Consider the following 21,219-nt stretch of genomic DNA (forward strand, 5'->3'; position numbering starts at 1 on the left):
CAGATGCATCAGTGGGTGCCAAGCTACAAGGTTTCAAGCAACAATGTTTTCAGAAGGGATATCATAAATCCTGCACACATTTTGCCAAATGTATAACCTTATAATTAAAACAAAAATAAATCCCCTATAAAGTGCCCACCAGAGAGCGATTCAATCGGATGAGTGATGGAAAAGGAACCACATGCTTGCATTATAGCGGCAATAAGGTAAACTAGACAGATTCAAGACACAGTGAAATTACCGAGAAATTTACTGCTTCATTTATTGAGCTTTAAAGAGACATAGGTGTACAATACCTGTCTGTCCAATATCAAAACCTCCAGCGTGTTTGGGGCCACTGGCTGCATTGAAATATGAGTTCTGGAAAAAAGGGGGTCTCAAAACAAAGTGGCTTGCCATATTGAGCGTGACAAAACTACTAAATGCCCCTTTTCCTGAAAATCAGGAACATTAACAATGTTGGGCTCCGTTTTCACGTCCATGTGGAAATAGAGGCCGTAATGTTTTTCCCTATTCCCATGACATGCTAAGCACAGAGCTCTGTTTCCTTTCCGGATTCAGTCATAGTGCAAGTGCGGCCGAGACAACTTTTCTGGAAGCTGTTATTGTAGTGTCCTTCAGCAATTTCCATGGTTTCCTTTTTACAAGTTTTTGGGGTCAGGAAGGAAGAGCTTTTTATTCCTCTGAGCATTTCCTAGCCTTTCTGCATCATCCGATTGTTAGTTTTGGCCCACATTATCAGTGAAAATAAACTCTCATAGAGGCAGTCACCCCTAAAATAGATAGCTTTCTCCTTGGATCCCCAGGCATGCTGTGTGGCCCTCTGATAGCACTAAGTAGAGAAACATATTCACCCTTTCTCGTATGAACTCCCAGTATGGAAGGGAAACAAGCTGCTGCCCACATGTCGGTATATCCTTTTAAACCACTGTTTATGCAGCACATTCATGTTCGTAAAGAGGCAGAATGATGGGAATTTCACATGGATAAGACACCGCCGATAGTTTCCCCCCCCCACTCCCTTTGTTCTACAGCTTAGTTTGGCACAGGCTGTCCTTCTCAAGAAACACTGCACTCAACCACTTTCTACTGTCTCCACCAAGAGGAAAATGAGATCTATTACTTTCAGTCCCAAGAATAGAAACTAAATTTATCTTGCTGAACTTCCATCTGTGCCAAAATTTCATCGTCCTTTAAATGTTAGAGAAGTAGAAAGGATATTCTCAGAATGTGCTGTGAGATGCATGCTTCATCGTTTTGAACAATGCAACCTTTTCTTTATCTTAAATAAGCCATCCATACTCATGTTTCCAACAAGAAACAATGGTTTGACTGCTCCTCATTGCCCTTCAGCTCAGCAGAAGCCCAACAGCTAGAGTAACGAGCACTAAAAACAATGCCATATTACACCAATCTGTTCATCAGGTCACTTGCTACACGTGAGTAGAGTAAAGGGTTTTGTAGAAAACATTTTCTTTGAAGTAAAGTTCTGAAAAAGGCATTGCTGTGGAAACTGGTATCAACCAAAACTCAGGTATGGAATCGGTACTAGTACCCTAACATTTGGAACAATAACCAGCCCTACATGTTGCAGAATCCATTTGAATATTTAATGGAATAGTTCTATAATGTTTTAATCATGCTTATATGCCATTTTGTTGAGAGCTAGTAGAGAAGATTGATACCACTCTCAGATATCAGAGTTGTATCGATCTTCTCAATAAACTTGACAGGAAAGTGAATAAGTGCATTTCCCTAAATGTCAAACTTTTCTAAAGCACATTTGAATCTGGCCCCTGGTTACATCTGTGACTTTGTTGCTCTTTCAGTGCTATTGCTGTGGCGCATACACACTGAACGCGTTTCACACAAATTCCGCTGCGCAATTAAAAACAAAGTCAATGCAAAGATGCGCATAGACGCAAATTCCCAGCACGAACGACACGGTGCGAATGACGCGGCGCAAATGAGACAAGGACACAAAATTCGCATCATTGGCGCCGCGCTGAAAATTTGCGTGAGTTAAAACATTTTAACTTGAGTGAGAAATTTGCGTGATGCTGTGTCGCGAAAGCCAATCAGTGTTTAGGATCTGATGTCCTGACGTTTAAGCAGAAATGGAGGAACACATTACTGTAGCTGTCTGTGGGCACTCAGAGCTCTGAGTGCCCACAGACCATCAGACCAGAAAAAAGAGCCTTCTTTGGGAAATGTAAGCAGGAAAGTTGGACTACCTGTTAAATTCTGAAATGATATGCCTGTTGTTGCGTTTATGGAGCAGCTCCAATGTTAGCACAGCCCTGAACGATCCCAACTCCATCCAGATAATAAGCATTTTAAAAGTGCTTTGCTTCTTGTCTTGCAGACAGACCGGCTAAAGTATGAATTCAGACTTTTTACAAATAGGAATCATGATTCAAAACTGTACTTCAAGTAGCGCTGAAAGTAGCAGACATCCAAACATAACATTTACTTCCTGGAGAAGGCAATAAACATTAACATGCTTTTTTCTCCGCCAGATGATATTGTTAATCCAGACATGACGTTTGATTTCCCCACGTATCTGGGACTTTCACAGCAGGTACAAAGCAGCAATAGTGGTTATTTTGGCCATATTGATGATGGAAATAAACATTGTTGGTGCCTACAGCTCTACACCGGTGGGTACACGAGCAGCGCGAGTAATGCGATTAAACAAAAACTATCCAAATATGAACCCCGTGATCAAACACGAATGGTGCGACACAAATATTTTAGTTCGCCTTTGTGTGCACACACCATTAGAGTTGTAACGCAGCCAGTCTTTGGTCGACGAAGCTCTCACACAGTACAATATAAGACCACCATTTTAGAATGATTTCTCAGACGATTGACAACTTTTGTCTGGAACGGCCTAAAATTGCATAGTGATAATAATTTTTTATTGATCGTTATTATTGTGTTTAAAGTAGCTCGTTTCCTGCTGCAGGTCAGATCCAAGCTTGTCCAAGGCTAATCGCCTTGCAGGCAGGCCAGGGAAGTAATTCTTGGACAAACACAAGCCACCTTTGACTGGTCAGGAATGTTATCAGGGTCCATATACTCTACCCTGGGTTGAGAAAGGAAAGATCTCAGTCTTAAAAATGCTTCCCCAACAGCTGTTTGCTACATCACTCTCTGCGTCTACCCCCCACACTGGACTGAGCACCCAGGCACGGGAGCTATCTGGAACGGTCTCCTCCGTCCATCTCTTTCATCAGGGCTGGCTGGAGCCACATCAGGGCAAGCTTTCTGTTAGACAAGCAGTAAAAACGAGGGCGTGATTAAGATAGATAGACTGGCCAGGACACTTAATCTTCAGTCCAATGAAAAATGTTAACTGCATCCTGATGTTCCCCCCCATGCAGTGCAATTAGGCTGAATTACCACTGTGTGTTTAAGTGTCCCCTCTGAAATGTCTACGCCAATTCTTTTCTTGTGCAAATCTTTTATCTTTATTTACATGCATCCAGGGACTCACATTGTTAAATATAATCCGCTACCTTTTTTTTTAAATGAAATATAATTTTCTATTTGAAATTAATTTAATGAAATGTCTGCATCCCTGCAAAACTAAAGAGTGCCAGGAAAGAGGCATGATAGTGTTGGTGGTGATGGCAGACGTTTCCACACACTCCCCTTTTTCACATCTGAGGAGAAAGTTACTCGAGAGGTCTCATTAGTCAAACCTTCAGTCTACCAACGCTGCCGCTGTGTTTTCATAGTATCACTTGTACTATCACGGACGGATGAGGTCCACTGAGCAAAGATAAAGCCGGTGTTATTTCACCCCTGGCCTTTCTTGACACATAGATGGCTTTTGGGAACCATGCAGAAACGCGCACAGGTTTTAAGACTTATAGCGCATTGGTGTAGAAACTCATCAATAAAAAAAGGTGCAAGGGTTTATGTTTTTTAATTAGATAAACACATATTGGTGAAACATCACACACACACACGATATTTCACAGATTCTGTCCTGTAAAGGCAGCTACACACTGGGCCGATAATCGGCCGTTGGACAGTCTGGCGAGGTCAGTGACTCGAGTCTGTTTGGTGTGTTCCGTGCCGTCGTCCGTTGGAGGAGCTGTCGGCCTTCATTTTCACCAACCTGACATGACTGTCGGAGACAGGGCAGTCGGGACTCACCCGGAAATGGCGATTGGGATGACCGTACTAAGCCTCTCAAAATCTGACGAAAATCTTTTAAACTGACCTTTGTCGATCTGAAATAAAGACAGATTCAGCAACTGCATGGCCTATTTCTCACTTAAAATGTTTTCAGAAACACATTTCGGTGAACTATTTTAGTACAATATGAGATCATATTCTGAATGAGTTGCCATTAATGGCCGGTTGAAAAATCCGGAAGCAGCAGCCAGACCCACGTGACACGTTGGTCCAATCAGCTGCCGGTTTTCATTTTTTGGGCGACAATACAGATTAGCGCCGCCTGCTGTTATGGAGACGTATTACGTCTCGTCGCTTTAGTGTGTTCTGAGGCAGTTTTTTGACCAACTCGGGGAGACTGATCAGTCCAACTGCCTTTTCTGCCAACGGTCGGCCGTCTGGTTGGTCTGTAACGGCCTTTAGCGTAACAAAAAGATCCTCCTTGGATTTCTATCTGCTCTGTGGTTTAGTAAGATCATCTGAATGTGCAGGAGGGTGGAGCAGCCTCCAACACTACACCTCCCTGATTACAAACTCAATCAACATCTCGCTGTAACATGCTATAACCAACGCCTGGGTAATTGATGAGGAATGACCATTTCCTCCAACCTGAGGAGTGAAAAGTTTACTTTCTGAGAGCAAATGAAAAGCAGGCACACAGCAGAGAAGCACACACACACATTTGGGAGGACACGCTGATCGCTAGTGAACAGACTTGGGGTATTGATGAAGTTCAGGGTGATCAATTCCCCAGTTACACTGTAATCCATCAGGTGTTATCTGTGCATGCATTTGCTTTGTAGACAAAAAATAAACTATTAGTGTTACGCAATACATCACAGACTGAACCTGCAAATCTTATTGAACAATATTGTGGAAAGTTGAGGATCCTGTTCTGCCAAATTTGTAAGTCTGTTTATTTGATTCATGTATTCAGAGAGATATTGAGAGAGTCTCACTTTCTTTGGAGACACAAAGTCTCAAAGCTTAGAAAAGCAGAGTGCTTGCCAAGCCATATCAGTGATAGCCTCATGATTCGCAACTCATTCAAATTACAGTAGAACCATATTTGAACATAGTAAGCATAGTAAACACCATGGTGGCTCTATTAATAAATTGTAATTTGGTTGTTCAAGAGTAATTAACATGACTCATTTCATACCATATCAGCTCTATAAAATGATTATATTCTTTACAAAAATCAAATATGTTTATTTATATATTTCTTGCAAGTCTGGATGTTCAAGCTATACTCACACGTCCTTGACTTGAATAAATAAAAGGGAGCATTCTCTTTCTCTGTCTTTTCCTCCTCTGAGTGTCTCTGGGGAGTTTCCCTGACTTCCTGCCATTAAAGAGACAGCCCACTGGAGAACAGGGGGTGACTGACATATAACTACCTCTGCTCTATGACCGACACTCGGCGCAACTCAGTCGGACATCTGTGGAATTTAGTCAAAGGGTAGTTTACTCAGGAAAAAACAGAGATAAAATGTAGGAACAACATAGATGTGTTTGCTGGACAGATACGGAGCGGCAGACAAGAGACACAGCGGTTCAAGTCTGTGGAGGCTAGAAAAGCAGACAGCTGTGAGACATCCAGAACAAAAAGTTAAATTCAGAAAAAGTTACAGTTACATAACAGCCCAGCAGGGTTTATATAAATTGTGTTGCTAACTCTGTCTTTTTATATCTAGATTATTAAATACACATTGTGTTGTCTGACGGAAGCTTTGTTTCAACAAATTGTCAAATTATAATAAACAAAGAAATACAGCCGTCCTGCAAATTGACCACAATGTAATTTTGAGTTTGTCCAATGATTTTAGAGGTTGCCATGAGACCAAGGACTAATAGAGGTGCACATTACGTAATCCTTCCAGTTAACGCTCCTTGTGCATGTTTTTACTGACATTTGTACATCTCTGTGACATTTCAGTTTGAAACCACTCACACAGCATCACCCAGACAAAAAAATCGCAACCTCTAAAGCTCATAAATTCTCCTTCTTACAAACACTTTGACAAACAATGTGTTGACTACGAGAAAACAGCAAACACGGCCCAGGTTTAGTTGGAGAGCCTCATCCAGTAACTAAAACAAGTTATCTTGAGAAGCCACATCAGACACTGCGAAGACCACACACACCCACGGAAACAAATATACTGCAGCGCGACCACAATAACAGAAACGGATCTGGTCTCATGCAGGGTTGTTGTAGATGCGATTCAATACCCAACCTTTTCAACAGGGATCTCATTATAAGAGGGAAATTCAACTGCATTCCTATTTTGATCTGCCATTAGGAAAACATGATGTGATATCAAACAGCTGACTGTAGGTCGACTCTGTTGGTCAACCTTGTTTAGCACTGCATTAAAACTGTGAACCACCCTTCTTACCTTCTGTAGCCACTGGGTATAATTCTCCATAATGTGCTCAAGCTGCTGGATCTTCTGGCTGGGAAACTCAGGCTCAGGTGGCGGAGCGTCTCTCTGGAGAGAGTTGGCGTTGTGCTGCGGGCCACCAGCTTTCGCTTCCCTGCAGGAGCCTCCTCTGGCTCCCTCTCCCTCAGGTAGGATGAACGTGTAGGTGCACTGGCCATGCTGGATCTTATGAAAGCGTCTGTTGCTGTTACTGTTACCACTTCCTCCACTACTACTGCTGCTGCTACTGCTACCACTGCTGCTGCTGCTGCTGCTGCCACCTGTGCTGCTGGTTTCCGTTCCTCTCCGTTGCTCCCCTCCTCCACAGCTCACAATCACCAGAAGTGCTGCCAGAGAGAGCATATGGTGGCCAAAGTTGTACCACAGCATCATATAAGCCTGGGGTCAAGGTGGCAGGTGAATTAGGTTCTAGTATCTTTAGCTGCTTCTTCTTTGTTAGGCTGGATGTTCCCTTTTAAAGCTGGATCAGAAAGTGGTTAGGAACATTGTTAGCCTGTGTCATCCATCCTCACATTGGACCTCCAGCATTGAAAGCTACTGCTTCTCTCACCACAGACACTTACACATGCTATATTTCCAAAGCTCCCTTAAGTTTTTGTCCTGGCAGGAAAAGTTGCAGACATGTCTTGCAGAGTGACAGCTTGGTTATAAATCTTGATGTTCCTCCAGTGAATCAAAGCCAGACTGTGCATGCATGTATCAATATGTGCATTTAAAATAGGTGCTGGGCAAGCTGGGATGGTGTCGTCAGACCTCCCCTGGTCTCTCTGCCTTCCCTTCCTCCTCTGCTCTCTGACTTAACGACTGGGGAGAGTGAGAGAGACTCTCACTCTGAAGAACAGCTCTAAGCTTCCAGCACACTCTGCGCCTGCCCCTCGCAGAGCCTGCAGAGGAATGTATGTGTGCACGAATGAGTGTGTGTGCGTGTGTGTTTGTGTGGCAGAAAAAGGACCCCAGCTCAGAGGATGTGCTTAGACTATGAGGATCAGTTTACAGGCACTGCTGACTGCAGGCTTATGTGGCTGACCTGCCTTTTTTGCTTGTGTGTTGACACAAAAAACTGAACGTGTGTTCAATTTATCTGCTCTTGAGATGCAACTCTACTCCCTTCTATACTGTGCAATGACAGGTGCTACATCACAAGTAGCCACGAGGGGGGTATATTTCTAGGAATTTTTATAGTCCATTTCTCAACTTTCTTTTGTCTCTCCACCGACAATAGAAAACCATCAGCATGGCAAGAGAAATCTTCATAGTTGTTTTCATCCTCTTCTTAATAGAGGTGGAGGTCTTCCAAGCACCTTAATATTTTCATCAAATCATACCCAATATTTCTGTTATAGCCATTAAATGTATTTACATTCATTAGTTACCTCTCAATTAAGTGGTTAGCATCGTCAGTGGCAAAGTCTGCATGCACATACTGAACGAATTTCGAAAGGACAAGAGGCTGCGAATGCACACCTTGTATGTTTGAGTAGGTACACGTATAGCAGCAGCAATTTTTAAATAAGACAGCAAATGTTTATTATGTCCATACTACTAAGGAAATACACAAGTTGCTCATCGTCTTGAGCAGCTCCCAGTTATCGATAAAAGAATAATTTTGAATGCTTGTATTATTCAGAGTTCTTAGCATTGCCACCAGCAACCAGAGGTGTCGCCAAATCAACCAGAGCTGAAACCCTATAAGAGTACTTCACCGATTGAACGGTGTACTGATATTAAAATTGTTGGCCTCTAAATGGACAGTTTCAAAAACAATGTATTCAAATGAATTGAGATATTCTTTGTTTTTTAATACCAGACTGCAAAAAGTTCCGCTCTGTCTTTCATTCACCCACTAAATCTCATGTACAGTTATGTCTCTATCACACACACTCTTCTGTTATGTTTTCAAGAAAACAAATGTGAAATCCAAGAATGAGCATGGGAAGAAGGAATGTGTCTTCATCATTAGGCCAGAAGAAGGAACAGAACGAGGAAACAGAGCGCTGAAAGGCTCTGGGTCAAAGGTCAAGTACTTGTTATGGAAAGTACATTAAAATCTCTGATTCGGGGAGACACAGCTGCCTGAATAACATCTAAATCTGTGTGACAGTGCACATGCTTATGCTTGTGTTGTTTTCCCGTCGACCGTGCAACTTTGCTTTTTTCAATGTTTTGGTCGTCTTTTTTGACACTTGTCGCTTTTCCCGATGTTTTGGAAATGTTGACGTTTTAGTCACTTTTTTCCAAGTGGAAATGTTGACGTTTTAGTCACTTTTTTCCAAGTTTTTCGGCGCTTTTTCTGATGTTTTTTCTGTGCTTTTTCTGAAGTTATTTTATCAATTTTTTTTCAAATGCTATAAAATTGACTAAAATTCAATGAAAATAGTGAGCTGATCATTTAATTTACTTGTGAAGAGCGTTGTACGGAACCATCCACGTTATTTCTTTTGGCAATGTTATTTCTCTGTTAATGCTTACATGTTATACTAATACGTCTGCATGATCCTGCAAGTGTGTGTGTGTGTGTGTGTGTGTGTGTGTGTGTGTGTGTGTTTGATAAAGTGTGTGTATTCAGTGATAGCAGGGCGCTACAAAACGTTGGGCCCTCTGTGTGGGAGCAGAGGGGCAGTGTGAACAAATGCACGAAGGAGACCCAAGATAACAAACCCCCTGAATAACCCAGACTGGCCAAGACACAAAGCATGTGCAAATATCTCTTGGAGCGCTTGTCTTTGGTTGACGTACTTTGCTGGTGTCTTAAAATCTGGGCGCCAGTTACTGTGTCCAAGGGAAACTAAGTGGGAGATAATCGGCACCTCTGAGCAAGTGTGCAAAATAAAAACTACACATCATGTCTATGAACAGCTACACAAAAAAACTCACTGATGTATAACAGAAATTGGGAGGGGAGGTGTTATGTCTAGTCGTCTGTGAACGATATATTGACCTGTTTGCTAAACCCCCTCTTCTGAACAGCAGCTTCAGTCGCAGTCAGCATGTATGTACCCATCAAATGCACAAGATTCTTGTTTTAAAATGAATCAGCAGGAAACATTCAAATGTTTTCAACTAGGGCTGCAACTAACAACTATTTCTTTGATGTTTATTTGTATAGGGACAAGTATATAGCATAGACCTATGCCACACAACACAGCATTTATAGTCTAAGCTTATTTGCAATGCACGTCCCTAGATGGACCCTTTTTTTAAATACAATAACTCTCTCTCTATGTAGGCACTTATATACACAAGTTTAAGATTAGCAAACTTAATAAAATTATCGAATATCGAAATTGGATAAAAAGAAAAAAAGCCTGAAAATCAGTTTGAAAATTGTATTATTTTCAGCATTTTATTAAAATATTCCTCGTCTTCTTGTACCATGCCCAAAAACATTTACAGTTACATGCAACTCAATGCTAGGGCTGGGTACCGAATTCAATCGAACATTTTTAAACGATACCCAGCCCTACTCAATACATACCATGTTGTTCATGTAAAAGGCAAGTGGATAGTTAGATTTATCAAGCCTTAGCTTTAATGCCCATGTTGCAGGGTTTATTTTCTAATGAATTTGCGCAATTTGCTTGTTGGTAATAAACATTTAAACTGTTACCCAACAACATCAAATACAATTGATATCACAAAACGGAATAAAATACGAAAAAGTAGTACTATTTTACAGCGGTTTGCAATGATTCTCTTTTCCCCCACAATGCATTGCATTACGTCACGTTGGGGAGACGACAGACGAAAGCCCCGTCTGTTCACCGTTTATGGTCTCGGTCTGTGCCACTGGTGTTGCAAAATATGGCTTTTGGTCTCGACCGAGTCCATGTGTCTTTATTATGTGTATAATAATATTGGAGGGAAAGTGAAACACAGCTTGGACGGGGATGCTGTTCGGCTTTTCACAAGTTTAGACAGCTAGCTACGCTGACGTTTGCTAACGTTAGTGCAACAGCGTTAGCCTAGACTGCTAGCTAGGTAAATATTACGACTGCCTTCAGAGTTTCCTATATCTGCATCCACGTTGTCAACATAAGACATGTTGCGTTAGTGCTCCTTTCGTACCATAATTTTATTGAATGAAATGTTAAGCTTCGCTCCTACGAGATGGATGGGTTTTTGTTACATACGAAGCTAACTGGCTATAGTTTGCCTGTATGTACGGAATTAGCTAACGTTGCGTAACCAGCCAGCAACTTCAGCAATCGGCAGTAGTTTCGGTGAGCTAACCACGACAGTATTGTCGCCCACAATCAACCTCTGCTGCTAAAAGCAGTCAACCTGCAGTGATGTTTGAAATAGAGACGCTTGTGGATGTGTTAGCCGAAACTACTGCCGAAGCTGCTGGCTGGCTACGCAACGTTAGCTAATTCCACTAGCATACGCAGAGGCTAACTATAGCCAGTTAACTTTGTGTGTAACGTAACAAAAATCCACCCATCTCGTAGGAGCGAAGCTTAACATTTCATTCAATACAATTATGGTACAAAAGGAGCACTAACGCCACATGTCTTATGTTGACAACGTGGACGCAGATATTGGAAACTCCGAAGGCAGTCGTAATATTTACCTAGCAGTCTAGGCTAACGCTGTTGCACTAACGTTAGCAAAACGTCGGCGTAGCGTTAGCTAGCTGTCTAAACTTGTGAAAAGCCGAACAGCATCCCCATCCAAGTAATAAATAAACACTAGGCAAATATGTTGTTACTGTAGCTAGTAGGCTACCATCAAAAGGTGAGATATCTAATCGAAAATGTGTTTACAACATTGGGGGATTTCACAGGTGGGGCTGACTGGCAAGTTAGCCCATAGCTAGCATGATGCCTTCTATTTCTAGAGCTAGCTAGATTACCAGTACTTATTTGAACTAACGACATGATCACCATCACTAGATATAAAGAAAACCTTGACTTTCATTCGGTGCTATTCACTGACAGTAAAAACACCTCTTCCTCATCCCAGTCAGTCACCATAGTTCTTGTACTAGGCTGAGGTACGTCTCCCCAAAGTGACGTCATCATCGAATTGCGTTAAAAAACCCAATAATACCAAAAACGACAAAAACTGGCCTTTAACACTATTTGGAGACATTTTTAACAATGATATACATATGTTGAGTGCTTTATGTACCCATTAATCAACAGTGGTGGTTAACCTGCAACATGGGCTTTAAAATAGCTTGATCAGGAGCATGGCAACATTGATCCATCACAAAACAGAGAAAAAAGATGGAAGGTATTTGTGTTTTACTTGAACAAGCTTATGAGGAAACACTGTTTATATTTATGAGTCGATAACTGAGTGGTGTTATCTCAGATCTGAATTCTTACTGGAATTTAAACTTATTGAGAAACCAAACCCGGTGTTCAAACCTACAAGAGTACAATCATTTACTAACCCTTGAGGTCCCGTGCTGTCTATCCTGTACTTCCTGTCCCATACATATATCCAATGCAAACCCAGTTACAGTAAATAAAATGCAATAATTATTTTGCTTGTGACAGTTAAGCACAGTGTGGGTCATGTCAGGCCTCGAGGCAGCCTGCCTTCATGGGAACCTGGCTTATGTTTTACTTGTGAAAAGTTTGGGAGGACATTTTGTATAACTCAACATCAATCCGAATGACACTGCCTTTCGCATGTGATCTAAAACTGAATGTATAATGTGGGAACAAAGAATATCAGAGTTTTTAGATCTTTTTCCAGTCGCTCTTTGTCTGGTGGCAGCGTCTTATAGGTTAAAGTCAAGCAAGCAATTTCCACTGGGGATTGGGGACAAAACTATTTCTGTTCGCCTGACTTTTACAGTTTCAGCTTGATTTACTGACTAAAGTAGTTTTATTAGTTCTACTTCTATAAAACTAGATGTATTAGGTAGGGTATGTGGATGAATAATAGAGCAACTATTTTGAACAATTATTAAAAGATACCCTGTGGAGTTTTTGACCACTAGCAGTGCTGTGGAGCAATTGTTATACGACTGGGTCCCTGTTTTGTATGTACTCTGCACGCGCACAAGGATGCACATGCACTCACATGAGCATCCGGGCCTCGCAATTAGAATTACTGCCATTGATTGTACGCAGTAAAATGCCAAGAAACACAGCAATCCGCCAGCAAAGGCAGTAAAAAGAAGACTGCATGCTAGCAAACATGTTAAAACAATTCAGGTGTAACATGTCTGACATGTAACCTTTCCTTTGGTGGGGAATTGATGTGTTAAGAATCTCGTAACAATATCTGGGGTTCTCCAAAATATCTTAGACCCAAGATCTTGCAGTCTGGTTTGGTACTAAATTCACTACTTGTTCGGTAAGAAAATTTGCGGTAGCAGACTATACGTAAGAGCAATAAGACCTCCAGCTCACACAAACACACACTACCACTGGATTAGAAAAAAGATAGAAACAAATATATTTAAAAAGGGACATTAAACTGCTTTCCGTGGTCATTTGATGAGTATAAAACAAAAGTGGGGTGTCTCGGTTTTCTTTGCTTTGAATGTTCCTTTAAAGTTGTAAGTAAACCTTGGGCCCCTTCAAAATGTCAGTTTTTTTAGTCAATCAAAAATGATCCGAGACCTCAGAAAAATAAGTGCAAATAAAATGTAATCCTCCTTAGTTAACTTTTCTTTGATACGGTTCCTACCCGGCACAATATCCATATGTTGAAGATGAAGGAATCCACAAGAAGCAATGACCATCCGGACAGCAGACCCAGGAACACCTCTGTTGTCAACAGAAAGAATCCTCCTTTAAAAACATAACAAAAAAAATTAGGGCTGTCAAAATAACGCGTTAATTTCGACTAATTAATCTGTGAAAAAATAACGCGTTAAAAAAAAAAAATTACCGCTGATTAATCCGTTCCATATTGACGTTTGACCCGGAGCCGTTCTAGCCACCATTGGACTGTAAAATGAAGGAGGGAGACGAGAATGTGCTGCCTGGATCATTAACTGGAACATTTACTTGTAAAAATCTTCTTCCTGCCAACCGAAATCTGGTGCCACTGATATGTCTGCACTTCTCTCTGGTGCTCTGAAGACGATACAGGCAACACAAACACCGTTGCATGTGACGCTAGTTAACACTACACTCAACAGCAGCTAACGTTAGCCTACCGCTAGCTAGTTAACACTACACTCGACAGCAGCTAACGTTAGCCTACCGCTAGCTATTAGCTGGATTAAACACAGTTACAATGCTGACAGCTAACGCTGAACGGTGTAAAGTTTGACTGTGTTTTACTGTAGAGAACTGTGACTCAACAGCGATGTAACAATCTGCAGCTGCCGTCTGAAAAACAACACAGACGGTGCGTTCAATGAAACTGGTAAACTACAGCTTCGTGGTGCATTTGAGGTTATTGTAAATGTCCTCGGTGGTTGTTTTTGTCGTTCAACAGCAATTTACTAGTGAAATAAGTTATTGTTATTGTTATACATTATTATTAAATCATTTAATTTTGACCATATGGCCTTAGCAATAAACAAGCCGTTCTTTAATGTCACCAACTGTTGTTTAGTACCCTTTGTTTTCTTTTTTTACTTTCTTAAAAAGTATCGGTTCAGGCACCGTTAATTATGTATGCGATTAATTTCGATTAATTAATCACAGAGTCTGTAATTAATTAGATTAATTTTTTTAATCGATTGACAGCCCTAAAAAAAATATAACGTTTTTTTTACATAAACAACCCATAACCAATAACTATAACAAACAAACTAGCTAGGTAATTGTATTTTTTCCTTTTGCAATCTCAATTCCAAAATAATACATATCTGGCCTTTTCACACTTTTACAGCTTTACATTCAAACACACACACTAATTTCCTTAAGTGCTTTACTTGAGCTAGCTAGATCAGCAGCTTTAGCTAAATGTTGTACTTAGCTTAGCTTCGAGTCCGCAATCATGTAGCTAGTCGACAGAGCTGGGATGCTGAACAGCTCATTAGCTACATCAACAACCATTTACTTCACATCACGTAAACGTTATACCATGACTGGTTTTGCTTGACCATATTCCTCAAAAGTAAAATAACACACAAGTCAACTCCACAACAACGGGATCTTATTGCTAATCAGCTAACGTTGGGTAGTTAGCTAGCTAGCTAACTCACCAGGATAATCGACCGTTAACGTTAATTGGAAAGAAACGCTTGACGGTGTTCGTCCTGACCACAGTAAAAACTGTAGACTGTAAAAAATAATAACGTTAACTTCTCTTTCAACAGCCACTCTAACGTCAGCTCCACTTAGTTCCACCTCTTGGTTGAACATATTACATTAGAAGTTTTTTTTTTCATCTCAGGCTAACTGAGCTTCTGTCACTGACACATCTGTCTGGGATGCGTGACGCCCTCAAATGCCTGCGAGGCGACATCAAGGAGGTTTTATGAGAAAGCAAATGCATTCGACACATTTGTTAGACCTAAGGATACACAATGCCTTTTAGTGTAAAACGCTGAATGTAAACATAACTTTTGTTTGTTTACAAGAAAACTCCTCGGACACAATATGCCTATAATATGGACACAAACAGAAGCATCTGCATCTTCATTGTCTCCCCCCCACTTACCCCTTAATATGATGCCTATGGAAACTACTTTTTACACTATAAAAAATACCTGAAATCCATATCAAATAATTGTATTCCCTATTTGACATCTCAAAAATGTGTGACCCTCACCATTAATCCATTTTGCTCTTTAATCTTCTATCCCTGGCCGGAACACAAAGAAAAACACTGTGGGTTATAAATGCAGTTGTCATGAGGGGAAAAAAGGCAAAAAGCGTTCCGTTTGACTCTAAAGACAAACCTCAGCAACACATTCAGACATGCTTGAATAGCTTTAGCACTCTTAGTGTTCCCGTTTCTTTTATCTCTGGAAATTTGAATTTGATTAAATGGTTGCATAACCCAGCCAAATCACTGATGGCACCTTTTCTTTCGCCTCTAAGCATCACCGTTTGTCATAGTGATGGTGATTAAAGTGTACACACACACACACACACACACACACACACACATTCAAACACAGTGTCATGGTAATCTATCTCCAGTGCCAGCATCTATCTCATTGAGTCATCAGAGAAGGGACCTATTTGCAAGTGCTAATGCGTGTCAATCTTGTGTACTATTCTCATGTTTTGAGTTCAGGGCGGACCTGTCCTATTCTGAGTTCCTTCTGAAAGATTCACAGTCCAGTCTGCCGGGGCCTTGAGGGAACACTAATCTTACGCACAATAGCCTTGTTCGCAATTCGCCGAGTGATGACTTCACTTTTCATACTCAGTGGCTCAAAGGTGAGATTTTAGGAATTATACATGTGTGTGTGCTTTGAGTGGATTGAGATTTTGTGAAGAACACCGTCTGAGTGGATGTGTAGGGAGTAAAGAGTTACACTGTTGGCTTACTCTCTGAAGCCACTTCAACAACTTTGCAATAAGCCTATAGAGTAATGAGATCAAGTTTTTAAGCCTGCTTACAGAAATCCTTTTGGAAAATAATACTGAGTCTCAACCTCCAGCGGTTTTCCTCGAAGAGACAAAACATGAAAGGATTAAGAGGAAAAGTAGATATCCAGCTGAGTGTAGAGTTAAACAGAGGCCGAGTATGAACAGTTTTTCTTTGCTACGCCTTCTGGAGAATGGAATTAAAAGTTAAATCCTTCCTCACAGACCCATCTCCAATGAAGTAAACATAACATTTTGCTGAAATAGCATTATTTGGTTTATGGCAATGTTGGTCGATTCACCACTTTGATCCAGACTGAAATATCTCACCAACTATTGGATGGATTGTCAAAAAATTTGATACAGACATCCATGTTTCCCTCAGGATAAATTATAATCACTTTGGTGATCCCTTCACTTTTTTTAATCTAGGGTGACTATCAGGTCAAAATCGTATGTGTCCAATATTTTGCATTATGACAAGATACTTGCAGAACTAATTCAACATTGTATATTGTTTTTAGTGCTAAGTTACTGCCATAAAAGTCTAAATCGACGGGATTGTTCAGGTGCTACCAGAAATTCCGCCGTATGTCCCTCATTTCGGCCGGATGTCCGTCACCTTCCGCTTTTTTTGTATTGGCATTCTAAATTCTGGTGGATTTATGAGGACTATGGTTAACTGCTCCTCAGATCTCTGCAGGGTAAATCCAGACAGCTAGCTTGACTATCTGTCCAATCTGAGTTTTCTGTTGCACGACTAAAACAACTTTTGACATACACATTCCACCAAAACAAGTTCCTTCCTGAGGCTATTTTGCAGCAGTACCGTTGCTCTGTCCAGCGCTTAGCGCAGCCCAAGACAATTGTAATTGGTTTAAAGAATAAACCAGAGCACATTTTTCTCCCATCTCGGAATGCTGTGTGGACTAGCCAAACCCTCCTCCGTAGCACTGTGGAGGAAGATCTGGCAATGCCAGACTAGTGCCATGATAATATGCTAATGTAAGATGGTAAACATGATAAACCTTACACCTGCTTAACATTTAGCTCAAAGCACCTTTTTGACTAAGCTCAAAGGGTTACTAACAATACAAACATAAACTTAGAGATGCAAAGTAGATGTTTTATTGCCATTAGAGGCTCAGACTAAATTCTGCTGCAACAGCAGATGATCTGATGGATTTCCTAAACAACCTATTTTGACACTTGCCTGCCTGGAGCAATGATGTCATCAGGGTGAGACCATAGGAAGAGTGACACCACGAAGCCATTAGTACAAGGTGGCTGTCATTCTTCGTTATCCCCCCTGGGCTTCCAAGTCTGCACTCATGACAGGCATGGCCTCTATCTCCTGTCAAAGCAGTAATGCACAATCCTTGTCCCGCCTCAATTTATCCCATCCTCGACTCATGAAACAAGGTTCAGGCCAAGGTGAATGGAAAAGTAAGGAGGTTTTTGTCTGTCAGTAAGATGTTACATTTTTTCTTCCACTTCTTACTGCAAGGGGCTTTTTACACTCACACTACTTGTCCAACAATGTGAGCAACAGAAAGGGAACAAGAAGTTTGGATAAAGGAGGCATCTGTGGTCAAGGTAACCACTCTTTTGTTGGTCTAACAGTGGGGGGTATGGCACCATGGTAGCACTACAAAATAAATAAGCAAACAATAGAAACAGACAAAGAGAAAAAGAAATAAAAAAGAAGGATTAGTGCTTTGGGTCCATTTTCAAGTTTAGACCTCCAACAACTTTTGCAATTTGTTTAGCCTCTGTGCTTCGCCAATTCATCATTATAGCAAAATCAATTTCAAAGTTCAAGTTGGTGTTTATGTATCTCAAGACATTCTGTATATTATTGTGTACTGCATGGTAAAGGTCCCATCTGATGTGCCCTTTTCCAACTTCTCACCCTCACCCTTTGGTTTACTTTGTCTCTGTTGTGTAATATTTTCTGCAAATCAGTCACTGAGATCAAATTTGTCACAATCAAATTTTTATAATATTACTTGAACTCTGTTTTAAATTCACAATCAAAAGCAAGCCCCATGTGAAAACGAATCCACTAACAAAATATGACTGCTGCAATGCTCGGTTGTTGCAAAGGTCAGTAGGCGGTTTGGCTAGACTCAAGGTATCTGCAATGGTACTCTGGGTATGCTTCTCTCTGTTCTGCCACTAATCTAGATAGCTGAGTAAACACTGAACAATGCAGGTCTGCAGAACACAAACACACTGATTTCTGTTATGGTACCCACATTTTTTTGAGTCATGCTAACTTTGCCTTCACCACCTTTGTTGTAGAGATTCAGAGAAACAAGGACTCAACCCAAACAATGTATATCAGGCAAGCTTTCCAAATGACATTTAGCCTACATTTGACTAATTGTAAACGCTTCTATCTAAATCGAACCAAAAGTAAACACAGAAAGTAACCTACAACGGTCATTATGACTAACTGCATAGGGATCTTCATCCAGGTGAATTTGTAGTACTCATTTCCCTGAATCGCTACAATGGAGGTGGCGAGTACAATGTTTTTCCTTTTATAATCAAGGAGCAAGGTCACATCCTGTATGGTGTCTTATCTATTTACTCAGTTGTTTAATACGTATGTGCTGCTTTCCAGAGTATGAGGAGTATGGTGTGTCCAGTCTTTGTACGTTTGAATTATCTCAAGGTTTGTTCCCAGCTTTAGTGAGTAACAAAGGACCTTCACCCATCACATTCCTCAGCCTTTAGCGAATATTCTCTATGTACATTCTCCATCCTCTTCTGCCACATCAGATAAAGTGAAGTTTAACATTGTAGACAACAGCAAACTGACACCTGATACGAGCTGATGACTACTGATATCACCATGTTTCCATCACAATATGTGTAGGCTTACACAATCAGATATTAGTCATACAGAAACATGCTTTTCTGTCAGTCACAGCAACAGAGTTAGACTGCCTTGGTGTTTGTCAGTGCTCCACACCATTATCAAACAATGGAACCTGATCTGCTGCGGGTATGAGACGGCAATGCAGCTTTAATTAGCGCTAACTAATCCTCCTAAACTAAAGCCTGGCTACTTGGACCACTGTTTGACATCAATCATGATGACGCTGATGGAGACGCTTTTTGCTGGCTTCAGATAGGCTACATTGTCCAGTGTCATACATCAGAGGAGACACAGTGAGCCGAGCTATATCTTCTTACTTACTCTGCTAATTTCACCGCTGGCAAGCGTTGTTTGCTCTCTTCATCTTAATGCACAGCCAGCTTGCTGCCATTTGTCATGTTGTATTTCTGTCTGTGGTAATGGGGCCAGTTGGTCCTCCTGACATGGGAAAAGAGCATGTCATCAGCACTGGGTTTTTTCTTGACTTAACCTGCCTGTGGAATCAACAACACATATTGAGTCAGGGTCAGTGGTGTAGTCCAGGGTATACGCCGGTATACGGCGTATACCTACTTATTTTTCAGTCAGCATTGCGTATACCCACTTCTAAATCCCCCCTGATGCGCACCATTCAGTAATATCTGTGAGCCAGATTGCCCATTTTTTCCTCAAGGATAGTGAAGCCATGACCCACCCTCCTCTACCTCTAATTGGCTGGTACTCGCTGCTTTCACTGATTAGATTGGTTAACTTTAGGCATGAGGACTGAGGAGCCAATCAGAGGCAGAGTAGGGTGGGTCATGCCGAGGAAAATATCGCTAATACCTCAGGTGCCAGTGAAAAAAAACAAAAAAAAACCTCAGGTGCCGGTGCCACTTGACTACGATAACGGCAGCAGACCAAACAACAGCTGAAGAAATAACACAAGCGGCGGTGTGCCACCCCAGTTGATGGAAGACATAATTCTGAGGTAAGTTTTAAGGTGGTTTCCAAATGAATCATTATTTTAAACTACTGGCAAATTGCCAGTGGCAATATGACTGCACATTTAGAGGAGAAGAGATAACACCATGTTTGCCTCATGATAAATACATTTTACATTCATCCAGGCTGCTTGTGTGACCAGTAGTAACTACAAACTGCTCCTAATCAAGTCATGATCATTTTATAATAGTGAGCAAGTAGAAATGACATATTTTTGGGTAAACTAAATCATAGTCTTACATGTCACTGTTTCTTAAACAGGGCTTTTTTCTGGAGACTACTTTAAAAAAAAAAAAAAAAAAAAAGGTGAACACTGAGAGTATACCCACTTCTCCAGGGACCACTACACCACTGGTCAGGGTGTAGGTGTGTGTTGTATGAGATCATACATGTGAGAGCAATAAATACGCCCATCTAAAACTCCCTACTTTTGGTCTATTAAATTGCATGTTGCCTATCACATTCAATGACTCACACACACAGCAGTGTTGAAAATGGATGTCACACACAATTTGCCACATGTACACTTCCTGTGTTTCATTGTCCTGTGTGTCTGTGTCTTTTATTTATTTCTTTTGGAATGATGCATGGCAGTCTTTCAAGCCGAGATGAATGGGGAAGGAGCTGCTTCAACTCAGTGCCCACTCCCCTCAGCTGACTCCTAACGTACTGTATGAAGGATGGAGGGTAAGGAATCAGATAAGAGGACTGGTGAACAAGGGTTGGTCTTTGTGCTTCACTGTCCGCCCCACCTACACCTTCTCACAGCTCTGTTTGTGAATATTATGAAGTATGACACAGCCAACATCAGATTCTGTCACAATGGTAATCCTTTAATGGACGGTGGGTTAGTTTGCTGAGAGCCAAAGAATGTTCACAAAGTCTTAGCAGTGTCAGGTAGTGCCTAATATAGAGACTTGAAGATGGATTGTTACGATACTGTTCTTGATGCAACATTCATCTTTAAACCTGTGTTATCTAGGAGTGATAAAGCGATAAAAACTTAATGCAGCTTACTTGTAGCAAACACAGTGGAGAATACCGGTTTGATTTATTAAATTCCAGAAAAAAGGGTTAAAGTTCCCTAAAACTGTGTGATTAAATGCTGCTAAAAGTATGTGAAATCAATCACCAATGTTTAAAGAATGTTCATGAAAGATGCACAGTGGGAAATTTATTTTAGCCAACATGCTATAGTAAGTCACAAAGGTGCAAGCATATATTCGACTTCGACAATTTTATTTTACATTTTTTT

The 21,219-nt window shown here is 41.0% G+C and overlaps 1 protein-coding gene across 2 annotated transcripts in view; it reads right to left on the reverse strand.

Annotated features, from left to right (window-relative positions):
• angpt1 (angiopoietin 1) overlaps window positions 1–14,980 on the reverse strand; it is a 69,663-nt gene extending 54,683 nt beyond the window's left edge. The window contains exons 1-2 of one of the 2 annotated variants that reach the window (XM_035991488.1): window positions 14,758–14,980; window positions 13,284–13,387 (exon numbers count right to left, since the gene is read on the reverse strand). In XM_035991488.1, coding sequence (XP_035847381.1) covers window positions 13,284–13,387; window positions 14,758–14,917 — 264 coding nt within the window. In that variant the 5' untranslated portion in view covers window positions 14,918–14,980. Of the gene's footprint in view, window positions 1–6,590; window positions 7,496–13,283; window positions 13,388–14,757 lie in introns of those variants that run through there. The other variant, XM_031295902.2, reaches the window with a different exon arrangement.
• Window positions 14,981–21,219: the final 6,239 nt, after the last annotated feature.

This window comes from Sander lucioperca, chromosome 14 (assembly GCF_008315115.2).
Source record: "Sander lucioperca isolate FBNREF2018 chromosome 14, SLUC_FBN_1.2, whole genome shotgun sequence".
Lineage (NCBI taxonomy): Eukaryota > Metazoa > Chordata > Actinopteri > Perciformes > Percidae > Sander > Sander lucioperca.